Consider the following 20,583-nt stretch of genomic DNA (forward strand, 5'->3'; position numbering starts at 1 on the left):
ACTAAGTGCTGATGTGGTCTCCCCATCTCAAAAAGGATATATTGGAATTGGGAAAAGTTCAGAAAAGGGCAACAAAAATGATTAGGAACAGCTAATCATGGAACCACTTCAATATGAGGTGAGATTAATAAGATTGGGACTTTTCAGCTTGGAAAAGAGACGAGTAAGGGAAGATATGATAGAGGTCTATAAAATCATGACTGGAATGGAGAAAGTAAATAAGGAAGTGTATTTACTCCTCCTCATAACACAAGAACTAGGGGTCACCAAATGAAATTCATAGGTAGGAGGTTTAAAACAAAAGGAAGTATTTCAACACACAACACATAGTCAACCTGTGGAATTCTTTGCCAGAGGATGTTGTGAAGGCCAAGACCATAACAGAGTTCAAAAAAGAACTAGATAAATTTATGAAGGATAGGTCCGCCAATGGCTATTAGCCAGGATGGGCAGGGATAGTGTCCCTAGCCTCTGTTTGCCAGAACCTGGCAATGGGTGACAGTGGATGGATCACTTGATGATTTCCTGTTCTGTTCATTCCCTCTGTGGTACCTGACATTGGCCACTGTCAGAAGACAGGATACTGGGCTGGATGGACCTTTGGTCTGACCCAGTATGGCCGTTCTTATGTTATGTTCTTATCATAGAATCCTAGAATATCAGGGTTGGAAGGGACCTCAGGAGGTCATCTAGTCCAACTCCCTGCTCAAAGCAGGACCAATCCCCAATTTTTGCCCCAGATCCCTACATGGCCCCCTCAAGGATGGAAGTCACAACCCTGGGTTTAGCAGGCCAATGCTCAAACCACTGAGCATAGTGGTTGACTGACAACCAGTAAATTGACTGACAACTTTTGAGTGGCCAATATGAAATGGATTGGGAGTCTACTGGACCACTCTCGCCACTATAATAGTCACTAATTACATCCTGTCTTGTTAGCAGTCACAACAGAAAGACCAAGGATGGAGACTGAATTACTCTTTTCTCCTCTGTAAACCTATCTGAAACCTATCTTTTCTCCTCTGTAAGTAGTCCTCCAGATCATTTTGGGGGCACATTGAGAGGGCAGAGTTTCAGGGATCACTGCCTGTGTCATTCCTGTACTGTGGATAAACAGACTTTAGTCTCCAAGGTTAAATACCTTCTCCCATGCCTATTCCGCTTCTAAATAGACATTATTCCACAATGGTGCAGTCAATCCACCTCCTTTCACAAGCACTAAAATTCACTTATTATAAAGAGTAAAACTGAGTAACATTAATATTCTTCGTCTTGGTGGTTTTAGAGAGCTTTTTGGTATTAATTTTGTGAATTACATTCAAAATACCTTACCGAAAGATTACACAGGAATAAAAATGCTGCAATGTTCTTCAGGATTCTCCTCTTATTGTTAACTGAGTTTCGACTGTACGGTGAGAAATCTGAGGTTGAGTGTCTGACTGGACTGCTAGCTTGACTCCTGACTTCATCAAAACCATCACCACCACTTCTTTCTCTCATGTAGATATTCTCATTGAACATGTATGGAAACTTTCCATTGTCCATATCAGCTGCTCCATTGTAAATTTCTTTGTATGATGGGGTAAATGACAGAGTGCTCTGACTGGATACAGTTACTATTCGAAGAGTTTTAATGTCATCATTCACCTTTTCCTGTTCACGATGTATGGACTCAATGATAAAGAGGTTCTGAATATATTTCTCAATAATAACCAGGATGGAATAAGGCAGATTGTACCATGTGTATTTTGGATGGGCCTGGGCACAGATAGTCGCTAGGATAGAACCCCAAGAGAGGAGCCAGGAACCTGAAGCTGTGCCAATTAATAGGTCTGCATCAAGTTTCCTGGCAGGATTTTTTGAATTATCCATTGATCTTTCTTCTAGTCTGTAAATTAGAAGGGCGACAATTCCAGCTGCACACATAAGAGTCAGTACGGAGATAGCATATAAGTAAAACATAGTAAGTGCTAACTCACTCTTGATTTTCGAACGTCCTATCTGAATTAAGTACACGACAACGATCGCTATTGTGCTAATCAGCACAATCAGTCCAAAAATCGTGCCCACTGTTATGCCATGAAACTTGAACGGTATTTTGTATTGGTGGTGGTGTTCTACTTTGCGTCCAATATTCTTCCACAGGACATAGAGCATTGTGGATGCTAAAATATGATACTCTATGTTGAAGGGATATAGGTAATACATTCCTTGAGAAAATATCGAACAGAGAGTTGTTGTACAATTACATTGGGGTGCATGGTCATCTAAATCTAAAAAAGGAGAAAGAGATTAGATTTTGTTGTGCAATAAACGTTTTTTCTTTTAAATGAGACAACACCATAACAAGGAGAATGATGATTTCAGTCAGACAGCTCATGTCGTACATTTAGTCACCTGAAAAAAAAAATTAGCTGGGTGTTGGACACTAAAATCACTAGTCTAAGAGTAACTTTTGCACCTCCTCCAAAACTTGAACGACCGCCTTATTACAATTTCTAGGCAAAATCCTCATCAAAAGTGAATGTTAAAATTTCACACACATCTCTTAAAGTTCAGCACAGTTTTGATGAGAACAATGTATTTAAAATATTTAAGATTCCAAACCAGTAGGGGCTTGATTCTGCTGCCATTCTACAGATGAAACTCCTACAGTAGCTAATAGGAGTTTCATATCCGGAACAGATGCAGAATTCAGTCCTAACTGTGTAGGGCCTAGTTCCCCTTTCAGTTATACACCACTGTAACTCCACTGACTTTATTCCTGATTTACACCTGTATAAGTGACAGGATAATTGGTCCTTATATACTTACACTTAAATATTACCAATATTTTAATTTAAAATAAAATATTTAAATATCAATTCCCTTCCTATTTATCTACCAAACTGTGAATTATGGCTTCTACCAGCTGTTGTTGGGAAAACACAGGCTCAGTCTTGTCAGGCTAGTAAAGGAGAAACTAATTATCACTTTTATTTTGCATTGAATTTATCTGTAATATGTAAATTTATATATATGGGACACATTTTCAAACAGGTCACAACTATAGTGTACTTCGACTTTCTGCAAGCCTTTAACAAGGTCCCTCACCAAAGACTGTTAAACAAACAAACCAGCCACGGGATAAGAGTGAAAAGTCCCCTCATGGATCAGTAAATGGTTAAAAGATAGGAAACAAAGGTTAGGAATAAATGGACAGTTTTCACAATGGGGAGAGGTAAATAGCTGCATCCCTGCAAGGATCCATACTGGCACCTGTGCTGTTCAACAAAAGAACATAAGAATAGTCCTACTGGGTCAGACCGTTGGTCCATCTTGCCCAGTATGTCCTCTTCTGACAGTGGCCAGTGCCAGGTGCTTCAAAGGGGAGTGAACAAAACAGGCCACTTTATCCAGTGATCCACTTCCTGTCACCCAGTCTCAGCTTCTAGAAGTCAGGTGTTTCAGGACACCAAGTCCACATACACTATATCCATTGGATCACCCTTGTTCACATGTTTGTTGACCCCCCTCAAAGAAGTCTAACAGATTGGTGAAACATGATTTTCATTTACAAAACCGTGTTGACTCTTTCCCAGCATATCGTGTTCATATATGTATCTGATAATTCTGTTCTTTACTATAGTTTCAATCAATTTGCCTAGTACTGACATTAGGCTTACCAGCCTGTAATTGCCAGGATCACCTCAGTAGCCTTTTAAAAAAATCAGCTACACATTAGCTACCCATCAGTCATCTGGTACAGTGGGTGGTATAAGTGGTAGGTTACATCCCAGTTAGTAGCTCTACAATTTCATATTTGAGTTCCTACAGAACTCTTGGGTGAATACCATCTGGTCCCAGTGACTTACTGCTCTTTAATTTATCTATTTGTTCTAATACCTCCTTTACTGACACACCAATCTGGGACAGTTCCTTAGATTTGTCACCTAAAAATAGTGGCTCAGGTATAGTAATTTCCTTCATATACTCTGCAGTGAAGACCAATGCAAATAATTCATTTTGTTTTTCTGCAATGACCTTGTCTTCCCTGAGTGCTCCTTTAGCACCTCGATTATCCAGTGGCCCTACTAATTGTTTGGCAGGCTTCCTGCTTCTGATGTACTTAAAAAAACATTTGCTGTTAGTTTTTGTGTCTTTCGCTAGTTGCTCTTCAAAGTCTTTTTTAGCCTACTTAATTATACTTTTCAATAAATCGGGCTTCCCAGAATTTATGCTTCGCTTTTCCTCAGTTCAATTTGACTTCCAATTTTTAAAATAAGTCTTTCTGTTTCTAACCACATCTTTTATACTGTTGTTTAGACGTGGTGGCATTTTTTGGTCCTCTTACTTGTTTTGTTTGTTTTTGGGGAGGGGGCCTCTATTTAGTTTGAGCCTTTATTGTGGGTTTTTTTAAAACTTCCATGCAGCTTGCAGGCATTTCACTCTTGTGACTATTCTTTTTAATTTCATCTAACTAGCCTCCTCATTTTTGTGTAGTTCCCCTTTTTGAAGTTAAATGCTACTGTAGTGGGGGGTTTTGGTATTTCCCCCCTACAGGGATGTTAAATTTAACATTCATAAATGACCTGGAAAAGGGGGTGAATAGTGAGGTGGCAAAATTTGCAGATGTTACAAAATTATTCAATACAATTAAGTCCATAGATGACTGTGAAGAGTTACAAAAGGATCTCCTAAACTGGGTAACGGTGACAAAATGGCAGATGAAATTTAGTGCTGATAATTGAAAAAAATGCACATTGGAAAAAATAATCCCAATTATACATACAAAATGATGGGGTCTAAATTAGCTGTTACCACTCAAGAAAGAGATCTTGGAGTTATTGTGGATAGTTCTCTGAAAACATCCATTCAATGTGCAGCAGCAGTCAAACTAGCAGAATGTTAGGAACATAGATGATAATAGGGATAGATAATAAAAATAGGGATAGATAATAAAAATATCTAAAAAGAAAATATCATAATGCCACTATATAAATCCATGGTATTCCCACATCTGGAATACTGCGTGAAGTTCTGGTTGCACCATTTCAAAAAAGATATATTAGAATTGGAAAGGTGTAGAGAAGGGCAACAAAAATGATTAGCGGTATGGAACAGCTTCCATACATGGAGAGATTAAAAAGAGTGGGACCGTTCATCTTAGAAAAGAGACGGCTAAGGGAGGGTATGATACAGATCTATAAAATCATGAATGATGTGGAGAAATTAAATAGGGAGGTGTTATTTACCCCTTCACATAACACAAGAACTAGGAGTCACCCAATGAAATTAATAGGCAGGAGGTTTAAAACAAACCTAAAGAAGTAATTCTTCACGCAACACACAGTCAACCTGTGGAATTCATTTTCAGGAGATGTTGTGAAGGCCAAAAGTATAACTGGGTTCAAAAAAGAATCAAATAAGTTCATGGAGGATAGGTCCATCAATGGCTATTAGCTAAAATGGTCAGAGATGCAACCCCCATGCTCCCTAAACCTCAACCTGCCAGAAGCTGGTACTGGAGGAGAGGAATCGTTCAAATTGCCTTGTTCTGTTCATTCCCTTTCTCTGAAGCAACTGGCATTGGCCACTGTCAGAAGGCAGGATACTGGGCTAGAGGGACCATTGGTCTGACAGAGTATGGCTTTTGTGTGTTAATTTGGTTCTAAAATTTGACCCACAAATATTTGTGCCTGTGGGTTTTTTGTTTTTAGTGCAAACTACACAGAGGTGCAAACAAATAGAATTCTCAAATCATTACTTGGTGTGGAACACATGTTAATTCAGAGATTGACTCATGGATCACCTGCTCCAGTCATCCACAATTGCATGGACTATCTTTTACCATTTGCAATTGCATCTCCTCTGTGGCAACCACAGCCATTTATTACATAGAAGAGTAATACAGTAAAACCTCAGAGTTATGGACACCTCGGGAAGAATGGAGGTTGTCCATAACGCTGAAATGTGCGTAACTCCAAACACGACTTTATGGACTTCAGCTGCTGGGGGAGGCGGGTTGGGGCTGCAGTCGCGGGGGTGGGACAGAGCTCTGGGTAGGGGGCGGTCAGAGCTTCTGACCCTCGGGAGCACTAGGGCTCAGGCCCTTAGTTCTGGAGCGTACGCTGGGGCTCGGGGCTTCAGCCCTGTGGCTCTGCTTCCAGTTTCAGCCTCGCGGGCGGCGGGGCACCAGGGCTCAGAGCTTCAGCCCCATGGCTCCGCTCCTGGCTTCTGCCAGTGGGAGCGGGGCTCAGGGCTCCCCATGGCTCCACTCCCAGTTTCAGTGGGGTAGAGGGGACACACCAGAGCTCGGGGCTTTAGCTATGGGGGGAGCGCTGGGGCTGAAATCAGTGCTTCCCTTGTAGCTAAAGCCCCGAGCCCCGGAACCACCCATGGGGCTGAAGCCAGGAAAGAAGTCACCACTCTGAAGCCTCAGGCTGAAACCAGGAGAGGAGCCATGGGGCTGAAGCCCCAAGTCCCAGTGCTCCCCCCAGATCTCAAGCCCTGAGCCCTGGTCCTCCCAAGGGTCAGAAGCCATGACTCCCACCCTGCCCAGAGCCCTGACACCCCCCACCTGTGGCTGCAGCCTTAACCCCCACTCCCCAGCTGAAGCCCTGAGCCCCAGGGCTAAAGTCCCGAGGCAGTAAAGTATTTCCTTTTTTTGTGTCTCTGCGTGTCTCCACTGCTGCCTGATTACTTCCGGTTCCAGAGGGTGTCCAGTTGACTGGTAAGTCCAGAACTCTGGTGCTCATATCTTTGAGGTTCTGAATGTTTTGAATGGATTTTAGCTGTCTCTAAATGCAATTTAACAGATGGAAACTAGGAAGGAAGCCAATAACCTGCTTTCTGCTGGCCACTGGCATGTATTCCACAGACCACCAGTGCTCTATGCAGTACAACTGGAGAAAATCTCTGAACTACATATCTAAATACTGGATCTGCAGCAGCAATCAGGTAATGTGGCATCTGGATTCTATTTGTACCTATATGAGATAGAACTTGTAAATTGCAGGTATAAAACTGTGGATCCAATTTCAGAGGTAGTTTTTGAAAATGTGGACTATATTATTAATAGGGTGACAAGGTGTCCGGTTTTCGGAACACCCAGTCGAAAAGGGACCCTGGCAGCCCAGCCAGCACCAGCTGCTGGGGGGAGGTGGTGCCTGCGGGCGAGAGCAGCGCACAGAGCCACCTGCTTGCCTATCCCTAGGAGTTGGACCTGCTTCTGGGGTGTAGAGCGGTCTGTGGTGCCAGGACAGGCAGGAAGCCAGCCTGAGTACCCGCACTGAGCTGCTGACCGGAAGCTGCCGCAGGTAAGCCTGTGCCCCAGCCCCATGCCCCAATCCCCTGCCCCAGCCCTGACCCCCCCCAACCAGGAACCCCCTCCTGTACTCCAAACCCTCATCACAGGCCCCAGCCCAGAGCCCTGACCCCTCCTGCACCCTAACCCCCAGCCCTGAGCCCCCTGCAACCTGGAGCCCCCTCCTGCACTTCAAACCCCTCATCTCCAGCCCTACCCCAGAGCCTTTACCCCCAGCCAGAGCCCTCAGCCCCTCCCGCAACCCAACTCCCTTCCCCAGCCCAGAGTCCCCTCCCGCACCTTGAACCCCTCATTTCTGGCCCCACCCCAGAGCCTGCACCCCCATTTAGATTCCTCATCTCCTCCTGCACCCCAACCCCCTGCCCCAGCCCAGTGAAAGTGAGTGAGGGTGGGGGAGAGCAAGCCACCAAGAGAGGGGGAATGTAATGAGTTGGGGTGGGGCCTCAGGCGAAGGGACGGGGAAGGGGGCATGGCTTCAGGGAAGGGGCGGGGCAAGGGTGTTTGGTTTTGTGCCAATAGAAAGTTGGCAATCCTAATTATTAAGTATATTTTTTACCAGTTTTGGAATTTACCTTGAACTCTACTGGGAGCAATGGAAAATTGCAAACTAACTATTTTCAGCTAATCCTCAACAGAGGGAGGCAAAAATGTGGTTGGTTTGGGTTTTGGTTTTGAAAAACCAAAACCAGGGGTTGTCAAGATCCAGGTGCTACTGGATTCACTAGGAAAAAATATTTACACCAAAGCTGCAAGCATATTCCCTCCTTGCATATATCTGGCTCTCCTCCCCGTCACCTGCAGCGAGGATTAGTATGATTCCAAAAATCCTACAGAACAATTTTGGGAGCAGAAGAGAAGTACCCTCACTTGCAGAGTGCATTTATCTCCCATTTAAACTGCTGACTACCCTCAACTTCCCTTGATTTCATTGGGAGTTGAAAGCGCTCAGCACCTCAGAGGATCATGTTCATAGTTTGTCAAAGTCTGTGACATATTATCAGTGGAGAAAATTGTCCAGTATGAGAAGAGACTCTTATAATACAGAAGGCAAACCAGCACTGACATACAGAATCTTGACTTCGGTAGCGCTAATTGGAGGGGGCTGGGGAAGGGGCGAAGGAGAGCAAATGCTGCTCCACCCCATCCCGAAGGGTTTTGCACTTGCTTAAAGTTCCATAGGCTGCAGAGCAGGGAAGCAGGTGCACAGCCTGAGCACGTTGAAGCAGTGGTTCAATACTAAATAAGTACAGCTGCTGCCAGAGTGGTCTGGAACATCGCTTTGGCTGTGCAGTCGCAATGCCACTGAAATTTGACCTCCCCCCCCGCCAACCCCTAGCCTGGTGCACCGGAAGTCTGTTCCTGTACAGTGGAGTGCAGGGAAGTCTGCCGAGAATTCAACTCCTGGTGCCACTGGCTCATATACTGTGTTAGTAAGAGAGAGGAGAGACTCCCCAGTCAAGGAAGACCCTGCAGGAAGAGGACCAGAACAGGGTCCCGGGTGGGGGTGGAACAGGGTCTGGAATTTGCTTCCCCTCCTTAAGAAATATCTGCTTGGTGCCACCGGAGCAGTTCCATTGAATTCAGTGGGACTCCTCACCTGACAGGCTTTGCAGGATTGGGCCCATGTCATGAGAGATGCTTACCACTAGTAATATGGCAACAATTAAAATCTCTTTTAACTACATGCTTTGTTCAATTACCCTCTGTGCTTTCTTACTGGATAGGTGCTTTGAGGATTTTATACATCAAAATAAATGTTAACAACATGCCTTTTTTAGAGTCTGTGGACATTATTGTTACTCTGGTCCTGATTCACTAAGGTGCTGAGAACCGTCAGTTCCCACTGAAGTAAATGGGAGTTGCAGGTGATCAGGACCATTATTCTTATGTATGGACCATTGCAGGTGATCAGGACCTTATTATGTATGGTATGATACTTACCGTTGACCTGGTGGGATACCATATGTAAGGGGACTGTTGCCCCCTTACTAACAGTCAGTGGGAGTGTTTTGGTTGGCTAGCTCCCAGTACTAAAAGGGGAAGGGTCGCTGGGAAATCAGGACCCTGAGACTGACAGTCCCTAAGAACAATAGGGAGAGGCCAATGCTCCAGGTCAGCCTGAATGACAGGGCAGGCAGGCTAATCACGGAGTCAGGAGGCCAGGGAGATCCCGTCCTCCGTGTGAGCTGGATTTGCCTGGGTCAGACAGAGTGGGGCTGAGCTAAGGAGAAAGCAAGGGCCCAAGCTGAGCTGCGGAGCAAAGCTGTGCCAGATCCAGAGAGAGCAGACCCTGTCCTGGGAGCAGAGCTGCAGCCGCAAAGCCAGAGGCACACCCCAGAGAGAGCTGACTTGCCCTGGGAGCAGAGCTGCAGCAACCAGAGCCAGAGGGGCCAGAAAAGCAGCCCAGGAAGCAGGTCAGTGCTGGGAGCAGAGTCACGGAAGCAGCCTGCAGAGCAGACCTGTCCTGGGTGCAGGGCTGGAGCAACCAGAGCCAGAGGGGCCAAAGAAGCAGCCCAGGGAGCTGGAGGCAGAGCAGCAGCAGCAGTGCAGAGATAGAGTGGTGGAGCTGGGGCTGGAGCAGTCCGGAGCTGGGTGCGGTGAGCAGCTGAAGAGAGCGAGGGGGACCCTGGGCAGCGGGCCCAGCACAGGGAGACGCCTCAGCCAAGAGGCTCTGCAGGCCAGGCTTGGATCATAACCCCAACAGGGCGGGAGTGACACTGGGAAGAAGGGTCCTACCACTTAGAGCCTGAGAGCGTGTGGCCACCACCAGAGCAAGTGTCCGACCCACAGCATCCCTGCAGCACAGCCAAGGCCTGAGAAGAAGGCCTGGGTCTTACAAGGAACAGACTGTGAACTGCCCTGACATTCCAGAGACACTGTTTGTGATGTTCCCTGCCACAGAGCGGGGTGATGTGTTTCCTTTAGCCTTTCCCATTTTCCCTTATTCTTTTTAAAATTAATTGTTGATTAAATAACTTGCATTTGCTTTAACTTGTATGTAATGGTCAGTGGGTCAGAGAAGTGCCCATTGCAGAGAAAGTACCTCGGAGTGGGGACACCCTAGCCCCTGTCCTAGGTGACCACAGCAGGGTTGGGGGTCGAGCCCCCCAGGAATCCTGGGCCCAGCTTTGTTGGGGTTACAAGGACTCTGCCAGACAGGAGAGTGGAAGGGGAGTCTTCAAGGGCAGGGAGGCCACTGGGTAAAGGAAATGGGAGCAAAGATTCAGATCCTTTCGTTAGTCCACTTCACCGGGGTAGTACAGAAGCCAGGAAAGTTCCCCACAAGAGCGGGACTATTCCCCCGCTTACACATATTTAGAATGTTCATGCATTGTAGCAGAACTTCCAAAAATGTACCAACCCTTTAGCTTACCTATTGTTATGTTTCCAAAACCAAGTGTGATTAGTCTTTCCTTGTGTTCATTGAGTAGGTGTTTTGATTCTGTTAACACTCCATTTGTCCACAGGAGTAAATTTGTAAACACGGAATGGATCACCCCAAACCTAGAAAATAGATTAGTTATCGATACAATCTGTACAAAGGATTTCACCCCATCTATCTTAAATGGAATACATCACTTTTTCCTGGGTACAACAATTGACACTAGTTTACTCCTCAATAGCCATAAAACAAATGCTAAATAGTCTTCTTACGGCATGCTTCATGGTGAAACAGGTTAGAAAGGTGAGTCTTTCAGGATGTTATAAAAAGGCAGTGGTTTAATCTATTAAATTGCATTGTAAGTAGGATGCTGCTCTTATTTGCTACAATCCCTTGTACAATGGAATTGTTTATATGATGGCATTATGGAATAGCATACGTCATTCTTTGGAAATAGTCGTATATTATATGGCAACTTTCTGGATGGGTTTTTATGAATGTTCACATTTATGACAATGATTTACTAATCTAAACAGGAATTGATTAGTGTTAATAGGCTCTACTGCTCCCACTCCTGCACAGGTACCTCAAAGCATTCTGCACTCCTTCCTCACACCCACTGTAGTCATCCTTTCCTTACAGAGATTCCTCTGCCTTCTCCAGATTCCACTCCATTCATTTCTATCTACTGAACAAGATTTCCTGGTTAAAATTATCAAAGCCACATAGGGGATTTAGCCACACAGTTCCAATTAAAATAAATGGAAATTGTGTGGTTAAGCACCCTAGAAGGCTTTGAAATCTCAGTCTCAGAATGTGATCCAGTCTGGGGCAAGAGAAAGATGTCTGGGGTAAGCAGTGAGATAATGGGTCAAAACATAACAGTAATTACAAACTGTGATGTTTTGATCCATTATTATAGAATACTGTGGTAGTTTTTCCAAGAGTGAGCCAGTCTTGGTCCCTCCACTTCCCACTGCTTACCACAGACTTCTTTCTTTTGCACCAAATTTCCAATGTGTTTGCATTCCTTCTTCTAGTCAGCTTCTCTGATCAATTCTTTATCTTGCTTTTGCACAAAGTCCCAGATTCAGAGGTAACACACTATAAGCAATCCACTTATAAATAGATCTATTTCAATAGCTCACACTGCAAGCCTTATTTTGAAAATAAACTAAAAGAATAGTATTTTACATGTTTAAACAAACAGAACAATATGTTTTAATGTCACCCTGTATAGAGGTACTGTAGAGCATATAACAAAGGCTCTATTGTGCTGCTGCAGTGAAGCTAATAATGGAAGTAAAGAACTAATACATCACAAATGTTTTCAAGAGCATTCCCACAGTTGTATAAACTGCCCCCAAATCCAACTAACAGTGTTAGTTAGTGGTATTGTGTGTGGATTTTCACAGTTGTGATGCATAAAATATGAGTTTTTAATTCAGGACTCAGGAACCTGTCTAAAAATGAAAGCCAAGTCTGGTCAGATATTTATTATTTGTATAACAGTAGCACTTGGAAGCCCCAATCAAGGTCAGACCTCATTGGCTCTGTATAAAGACACAATAAGAGAAAGTCCCTGGCTCAAAGAACTTACAATTTAAATTGACAAGACAAACAAAGGTGGGAGACCAAACATAGTGAAAGTGACCTGCCTAAGGTCACACAGCAGGTCAGTGGCAGAGCCAGGAATAGAAACCAGCTCTCCTGGCTCCCAGGCCATTGCTGTATCTATTGGACCACGCTGCCTCCCTTGCTCAGGACAGCACACTGGATCACCTCATACTGTCCCTCACTCTTTCTATTTCACTCCTCACAGTGACTGTGTAAGGTAGCTGAGTAATATGCGGAACATGATACAAAGAGACTTGCTAAGAGCCACAGAGGGGGTCATTACTGCTGGCAAGATTTGGATTTATGAATTCCTGGCTCCAACTACTGAACTTGGGTCACTGGACCACACCTGTCTCTGCTCAATACATCAGAAAGCCTTATAGTCATAGGACTTGACTTATTTTCTTTTCTATATGTTTACCTAATTCTCATTGGTGTTCATGGGATTTATACATGAACCTAAAGAGAACAGAACCCATAGGCAAGGTTTCTGAGTCATTTTCTTATTTTGTTTTCTATAAATATTTGGCCAGCTCCTGTAGTTTGTTTAGCAGTGATGTTTCAAGATGAGCATTATGACATTTCATAGAATCATAGAAGATTAGGGTTGGAAGAGACCTCAGGAGGTCATCTAGTCCAACCCCCTGCTCAAAGCAGGACCAGCCCCAACTAATCATCCCAGCCATGGCTTTGTCAAGCTGGGCCTTAAAAACATCTAAGGATGGATATTCCACCACCTCCCCAGGTAACCCTTTCCAGTGCTTCACCATCCTTCTAGTGAAACAGTGTTTCTTAATATCCAACCTAGACCTCCCCAACTGCAACTTGAGACCATTACTCCTTGTTCTGTCATCTGCCACCACTGAGAACAGCTGAGCTCCATCCTCTTTGGAACCCCCCTTCAGGTAGTTGAACACTGCTATCAAATCCCCCCTCATTCTTCTGCAGACTAAACAAGCCCAGTTCCCTCAGCCTCTCCACGTAAGTCATGTGCCCCAGCCCCTTGATCATTTTCGTTGCCCTCCGCTGCACTCTCCAATTTGTCCACATCCTTTCTGTAGGGGGGGGCCCAAAACTGGACACAATACTCCAGATGTGGCCTTACCAGTGTCAAAGAGAGGGGGATAATCACTTCCCTCAATCCGCTGACAATGCTCCTACTAATGCAGCTCAATATTCCATTAACCGTCTTGGCAGCAAGGGCACACTGCTGACTCATATCCAGCTTCTCAACCACTGCAATCTCCAGGTCCTTTTCTGCAGAACCGTTGCTTAACCAGTCAGTCCCCAGCCTGTAGCGGTGCATGGGATTCTTCCATCCTAAGTGCAGGACTCTGCACTTGTCCTTGTTGAATCTCATCAGATTTCTTTTGGCCCAATCCTCTCATTTGTCTAGGTCACTCTGGACCCTATCCCTATCCTTCAGTATCTACCTCTCCCCCCAGCTTAGTGTCATCCACGAACTTGCTGAGGGTGCAATCTATCCCATCGTCCAGATCATTAATAAAGATGTTGAACAAAACCGGCCCCAGGACTGACCCCTTGATGCCGGCTGCCAATTAGACATCGAGCCATTGATCACTACTCGCTGAGCCCGACAATCTAGACAGCTTTCCATCCACCTTTGTCAGGCATCACCAGATAAACTTGTTGGCTTACATCTGTGGCGCTTCATCATTGTACAATACCACGCATGATGACAGTAGAATGGACATTCTTTTTTATTCTTGCTAGAGATCTTTTGACATTTAGGAGTGGAGGTCCACTGAAGTCAATGATGCCACATGAAGATCTCGGCTAAAACTTTCAAATGTACCTATGTGAGTTAGGAGCTTAAATCCTACTGAAAGTCCATAGGACTTAGGTTTCTAAGTCACTTAGGCACTTTTGAAAATTTTATCCCTGGCCACTGTAAGTCTTTTTGCTGATTTCTTCCCCTTTCTCAGTGCTGTTGCCTATATTTTTTATTACTTTTTCAATCATGGTTTAATTTTGTCTCTGCTGAAATGCTGCCCACCTGTGCAACCATAGTTTTAAGAAGTATTTTCATAGTTACTACATAGTTTGACATTTCCATCTATTTAATTAAAAATAAAAAGAGCTATCACTAAGATATACAAGATGCTGCTCTGTATTCCCACATGAGAGGCCCCGTTGGATCCTTAAAGAAGAAGAAAGCCAAAAACGATGGGGTGGGAAAAGCAGGAATTGACACTAAGGGTTTGATCCTTCCTTCCTTCCTACCTGACTGTGCAGCTGCAATATTTTCTGAGTGCACATAAACCTTATGCAGGCAAAACTCCCGCTAAAGTTAATAGCAGATTTTTAGGATTGGACCCTAAAAGAAGAATGGATTTTTTAAGGTAATTGTAAGGTAACTAGACAGCTCAGGAACTTGGGGATGGGGTATAAAAACATTTGTCTCATGATCATTGGTTCAGTTTGCCTGCAATGTGAAATCAGATGATGATCTCCATCCTCTGGCTGTAGCACAGTTGACACTTCTGCAAGCAGAGAGGAGACTGCTGCCAGCACTATTGGTGATGTTCCTTCCAAGCCAGAATTCAGACACACTGAGCCTAATTTACAGGGGTGCTGAGCTCTCATAACTCCAAGCGAAGTCAATACAGGGAGTCATTATTCCTGGAAATTGGCCCAACTTTTAGGGAGCTGGGTAGGAAAGGTTTAATTGCTGCTGTCTATTCTATATGTATTTTGTGAATAAAGATACGGGTATAGTCTTTGTAATCTATGACTTTATACTATCTACCTTAGGCACTTATCTGGTCTCCATTAATGTAGTATCTGAGCACCTCACAATCTCTAATACATTTATCCTCATAACAGCCCTGTGAGGTAGGGAAGTGCTATTAATTCCATTGTACAGATGAGGAACTGAGTTAGAGAGAGACTATATGACTAGCCCAAAGTCACTCAGGAAGTCTATGGTAGAACAGAGAATTGAATCCAGGTCTTCCAAATTCCGGGCTAGTGAATATAGTCCTCTATTTCAAGATCATCTGAGTTTATTTAGTGTTTCCAATTAATGGGATATGTAAATCACACTGTAGATGCCAAGGTCTGCCATCAGATGTGTACACAAATCCCTCTGACTTCAATGGGAGCTATATGGGCATACCTCAGAGCAGAATTTGTCCCACAGTATATTTGCACATTCATATCTGGTCCAAAGAAGGCATTCCCCCATAACAATTTAAGATGTTGTCAAACGTGTGTCACTGAATGCAAGCTCCTGCATACAGTGGCTGATGCCAATACCCTTCAGACAGCTAAATAAATTAAACATGAAACATATAGGTGATATTTCCTTACTCTGAGAAGGGTATGTGTAACTCCCAAGATGAAAAGTTACTTTGCTGTAGCAATCATGTTACATGATTCAATTAGTGGGAAAATAAGCATATTCTTTGACTATTTTTGTTAAAGAAGTATAAACGCTGTTTAAATTGAAAATATAAATTAAAAAATAATGATTCACCCTCTCACTTACTCCAGTAAATGGAATTGCACCTGATTTACACAAACATAAGTAAAAGGAGAATCAGACTCCAAAAGTTTTCACGATCTGCATTTTTATGATAATACAGTACATGTTAAAACAATATACATACAGACTAGAAGTAATGTTCTAGAGCTAAATCATATTCATTTTACCTTTCAAGTGTTTTGAAAGACTGGATAATATCCTTGGCATGACACCAAAGAAAATACACCTAAATGGAAATACAGATAAAATACAATCAGTTCATTTGGGTAAATGTCACTATATTTGTGAGTATTAACAATGAAGGTGGATATACAGGAAAACGCTGATGGCCAGATTCTCTGCTGGTGTAAATTGGTGCAGATCCATTGCCTTCAGGCTCAACTGATCTGAAATGTCATTTGGTCCCCTGTTCCATTCACCCAGAACTGCCTGCCACTCAGAAATCTAACATCTCTCATGCACACAAGACAGTGGAATAGATTGCAGTAGAAACTTCATTAAATATGTCTCATCCAAAATATATCCCATACTTTGAGTTTCTGTATCTGGAAAGACTTTTATTTTTCAAGTAGTGGTGAAAAATGTGAAGGAAAGTACCAGACTGACAGCACAGAAATATAAAGTCCGCTGTCCTAGGGGTAGGCAGCCGCCAAAGGCGGCATGCGAGCTGATTTTCAGTGGCACTCACACTGCCCGGGTCCTGCCCACTGGTCCCTGGGGCTCTGCTGTTGACCTGGGGTACCAGCCGCTGGCCCCCTGCCAGTTGGGGTTCTGTCCGCCGGCCCTGCTTGGCCCGCTCCCGGCCCCGGGTCCTAGCCACCGGTTCAGAGGGCTCTGCTGCTGGCCTGGGGCAGTGAGGGGTGCAGACAGGGGCAAGAGGGGGCACAGTTCAGCACCCCCACCTTAAAAATTGTTCCAGCGCCACTGTACTTGGATATTTTTAAGTCCTGATTTGCTGCTTCCATCACTATCACGCCACATGGAACAGCGCACTGCATTTGACATTGAGATTAGAATGTACATGCAAGAACTGGAATCAGAATTTTCTGACAGATTTCAAGACTTCCAGAGATTTGGCCCAATGCTTTCTTTTCTAATTAAACCTGAAAAGTTCAACAAAAGCGACTTGGATTTGTCTGTATTTCAGTGGGCAGGTGTTGAAGATTTCAAAATGCAACTCATTCAGTTAAAAACTCAGAATTGTGGGCATCAAAGTTTGGAGATCTGCAGAGTGCACTTGAAGCTACCGAGAGAGATCATGGGGCCTCTATTCTGACCTGCTGGACGTCCCTGCCAGTGAAATTTAACTGTTTGAAGAAAACTGCGTTTGCAATGCTTTCAGCATTTGGATCCACATACCTGTGTGAATGGTATTTTCACACATGAAATCTGTCCTCTGTCCCTCTCGGAGCTGGTTAACAACTGATTACTCAGAAGCCGGTGTGGAGCTTAAAGTATCCAAATACGTGCCAGACATTGGAAAACTCAGCAAAGAAAAGCAAGGGCAAGGATTACACTAAACTGATAAGAGCTGCATTTTAATTTAATTTTAAATGAAGCTTAAACATTTTAAAAACCTTATTTACTTTACATACAACAATAGTTTAGTTATATATTATAGACTTATAGAAAGATACCTTCTAAAAACGCTAAAATGTATTACTGGCACGTGAAAGCTTAAATTAGCGTGAATAAATGAAGACTCGGCACACCACTTCTGAAAGGTTGCCAACCCCTACTCTGTCCACAAGACAGGTATTGCAACTGCAACAGTAGCAGTGCTGCCATGAGCATCTATCCTTCTCCGAGAGGAGCATTTTGATGGGTAAGAGGTTCGAACTGGTTCCCAACCCATATAAAAGTGTGATTCTTGCCTGAGGCTGCCAATTAATAAAGGGCTTTTATCTTGCAGCACCTGTCAATTAGCAACCAGTATTATTAATTTAAAAGGTATGGGCCAGTACATTTACATTGGGCTTTACAGCCTGATCAAGGGAGATGAATCCCCTGCCCCAAGTCTGAAGTCTAAAATAGACAACAATAACACACATGAGACAAGTTACGAGATAACATTTCAGATGAGAGATCATTGGTGAGTGGAACAAGGTAGGAAGAATTCCGGGAAGATGAGAGATTTTAGGAGGGCTATGAAGGCGATCACAGTGAGGGCTCCCAGTGGACAAGAAATGGGAGACTGCTCCATGAATGAAGTGGCTGCATGAGCAAAGGCACGAAGCCAAAAGAAGGAAATGGAAAGGAGTGGGAAGAAGAGGAGAATGAGAGGAATGTAGGAAGTGAAAGTAAGAAGTGAGATCAGAGATGTAGCCAGCAGTGAGATTTATGTAGGGCCTGGTGAGGCTGAGAATGTTGAGAATGATGAGGTAAGAGACAGGTCAATGAAGGGATTCAAAGTGGAGGGGTGCTGTGAATAGCCCGCAGGGAGGAGAAGTGACATACAGAAAGCAGGAGAGAAGGTTGGTAGTAATCAATCTGAGAGACAACTACAGCAGGTACAAAAGTTGTAGCGGCCAAGAGAGCACAGAAAGGTCAGTTTTGGGGGATATTAAAGAGGCAGAGCACATCAATGGAGACTGGGTCTGAGAGGTGGGAATGGGGGGGAAGAAAGAAGAATCAGATGATATTGAGGTTGTGGAAGGATAATGGAGTGAGACTTCAGGATTTAGTTCCCTATTGATGCAGTCTAGTGGAATGAATGAGGAATGCAAGGTGATAATAGAAGGATACACCAGATTCCACAGGGATGCTGGCATGGAATCTGGAGACATCAATCTCAGTTAGGTTCCCAGAATACTGAAGTTTGACAATAGAGGAAGTGCTTGAAAAGAGGTCAGGCATAGAATCACAGAGTTTAAGACCAGAAGGGAACACCAGATCATCTAGTCTGACCATCTGCATATCACAGGCAACCAACACTCACACCCTAAACCCAATAACCAAATTAGACCACAGTATTACAAGCCCAGGAGGACTATTATTTGCCACAGGCAGAGAACAGGAGAGACTGAGGTGCACCAGTGCCCAAGGCCCCTGCAATGGCAAGGAAATGATTAAGTGAGATATACCCAGATAATCTTGGCAAGTGACCAGCATCCATGCTGCAGAGGAAGGCAAAATACCTCCAGGCCACTGCCAATCTGACCTGGAAGAAAATTCCTTCCTGGTCCCACAAATGGCTGGTGATCATGTGATATTTGGAACCCTGACCATGTGAGCTTCCTGAGCTGTGCCAGCCAGACAAGGACCTGAGTGAGAGAGCTCTCAGTGTCACCTCACAGCTCTGGCCCATTGCATCCAACGTCCCATCTCCAGCTGTGGCAAGCAAGGAGATAAAAAGCAAATAAAAACAAAAACAATCCAGCATAATTGAGGGGCTTGCAGTGGGAAGAGAAGAATCCGTTCCTGATTCCTGCACATGGCTTGCTGAAACCCTGAAGCATGAGATTTTAGGGACATCAGACTGAAAGTGAGCCTCAGGGCTTGCCCCTACCATCACAAGTAACCCCATCATACAATCACACTCATAAATTTGTCTAGCCCTCTCTTAAATCTAATTAAATTGTTTTCCCCCACAATTCCTACTGGGAGGCTGTTCCAGAACCTCATTCCTCTGCTGGGTAGAAACCTTCTTCTAATTTCCAGCCTGAATTTGTTCATAGACAGTACATACCCATTTGTTTTTGTACCAATATTGTCCTTTAGCTTAAATAGCTCTTCACCCTCCCTGGTGTTTACCCACCGATGTATTTATAGAAAGCAATCATATCCCCTCTCTGCCTTCTTTTTACAAGGCTAAAAATTCCAACCTTTTCCAGTCTCCTTTCATAAGATAGGTCCTCCATTCCCCTGATCATCATACGAACAGAAAAATGGCCATACTGAGTCAGACCAATTGTCCATCTAGAGCAGTATTTTGTCTTCCAACAGAGGCCATAACCAGATGCTTCAGAGAGAGTGAACAGAGCAGGGCAATTCATAGTAGTGCTTTTCTACACCTGTTCCAGTTTTATTCATCTTTCTTGAATATGGGTGAACGGAACTGTACACGGTATTCCAAAGGAGATCTTACCAGTGCCTGGTACAACCACATTAATACTTCTGTCTCTACTGGAAATGCATCACCTGATACATCCTAGGATTACATCTGTCTTTTTTGCAGTCACATCATGTTGATGATTCATAGTCATCTTGTGATAGACCAACACAACCAGATCTTTATCCTCCTCTGTTTCTTCCAACTGATGAGCCCCTAGCTTATGGCAAAAAAATGTATTAGACCCTAAGTGCATGACTTTGCACTCAGTACTTTGAATTTCATCCCATTTGTATTACTCTGGTTGTCAGTCATCCAGATCTTCCTGTATAATATTCCAATCCTCCTGTGTATTGACGATGCCTCACAACTTTGTATCATCAGCAAATTTCACTAGCAGATGCTGACTTTTTGTGCCAAAACCACTAATAAAATTATTGAATTAGATTGGTCCCGAGACTTATCCTTGAGGAACTCCACTATAACCTCCCTCTAGTCCAATAATTCACCTTTCAGCACAACCCATTGTTTTTGCACTTTTATTTACCTTATCATTCACCGCCTTGTACTGATCCTCAGCTTCTCTAATTTCACTAATAATTTCCCATGTGGTATCAAGTTAAATGCTTTACTGAAGTCCAAGTATATTAGATCTAATGCCCTTCCCTTACCTAAAAATGGTTCACTCTTCTCCACAGAACCTTTAAAAACAACATTGC

The 20,583-nt window shown here is 43.9% G+C and overlaps 1 protein-coding gene and 1 pseudogene across 1 annotated transcript in view; both read right to left on the bottom strand.

Moving 5' to 3' along the window:
- LOC144930532 (uncharacterized) overlaps positions 1–20,583 on the bottom strand; it is a 256,857-nt pseudogene that overhangs the window by 73,311 nt on the left and 162,963 nt on the right.
- The window catches only part of OTOP1 (otopetrin 1), a 35,984-nt gene that overhangs the window by 5,719 nt on the left and 9,682 nt on the right, over positions 1–20,583 (bottom strand). The window contains exons 3-5 of the mRNA XM_073340130.1: positions 15,981–16,039; positions 10,680–10,810; positions 1,333–2,273 (exon numbers count right to left, since the gene is read on the bottom strand). Of these exons, the coding sequence (XP_073196231.1) occupies positions 1,333–2,273; positions 10,680–10,810; positions 15,981–16,039 (1,131 nt within the window). The remainder of the gene's footprint in view (positions 1–1,332; positions 2,274–10,679; positions 10,811–15,980; positions 16,040–20,583) is intronic.

This window comes from Lepidochelys kempii, chromosome 4 (genome assembly GCF_965140285.1).
Source record: "Lepidochelys kempii isolate rLepKem1 chromosome 4, rLepKem1.hap1, whole genome shotgun sequence".
Taxonomy (NCBI): domain Eukaryota; kingdom Metazoa; phylum Chordata; order Testudines; family Cheloniidae; genus Lepidochelys; species Lepidochelys kempii.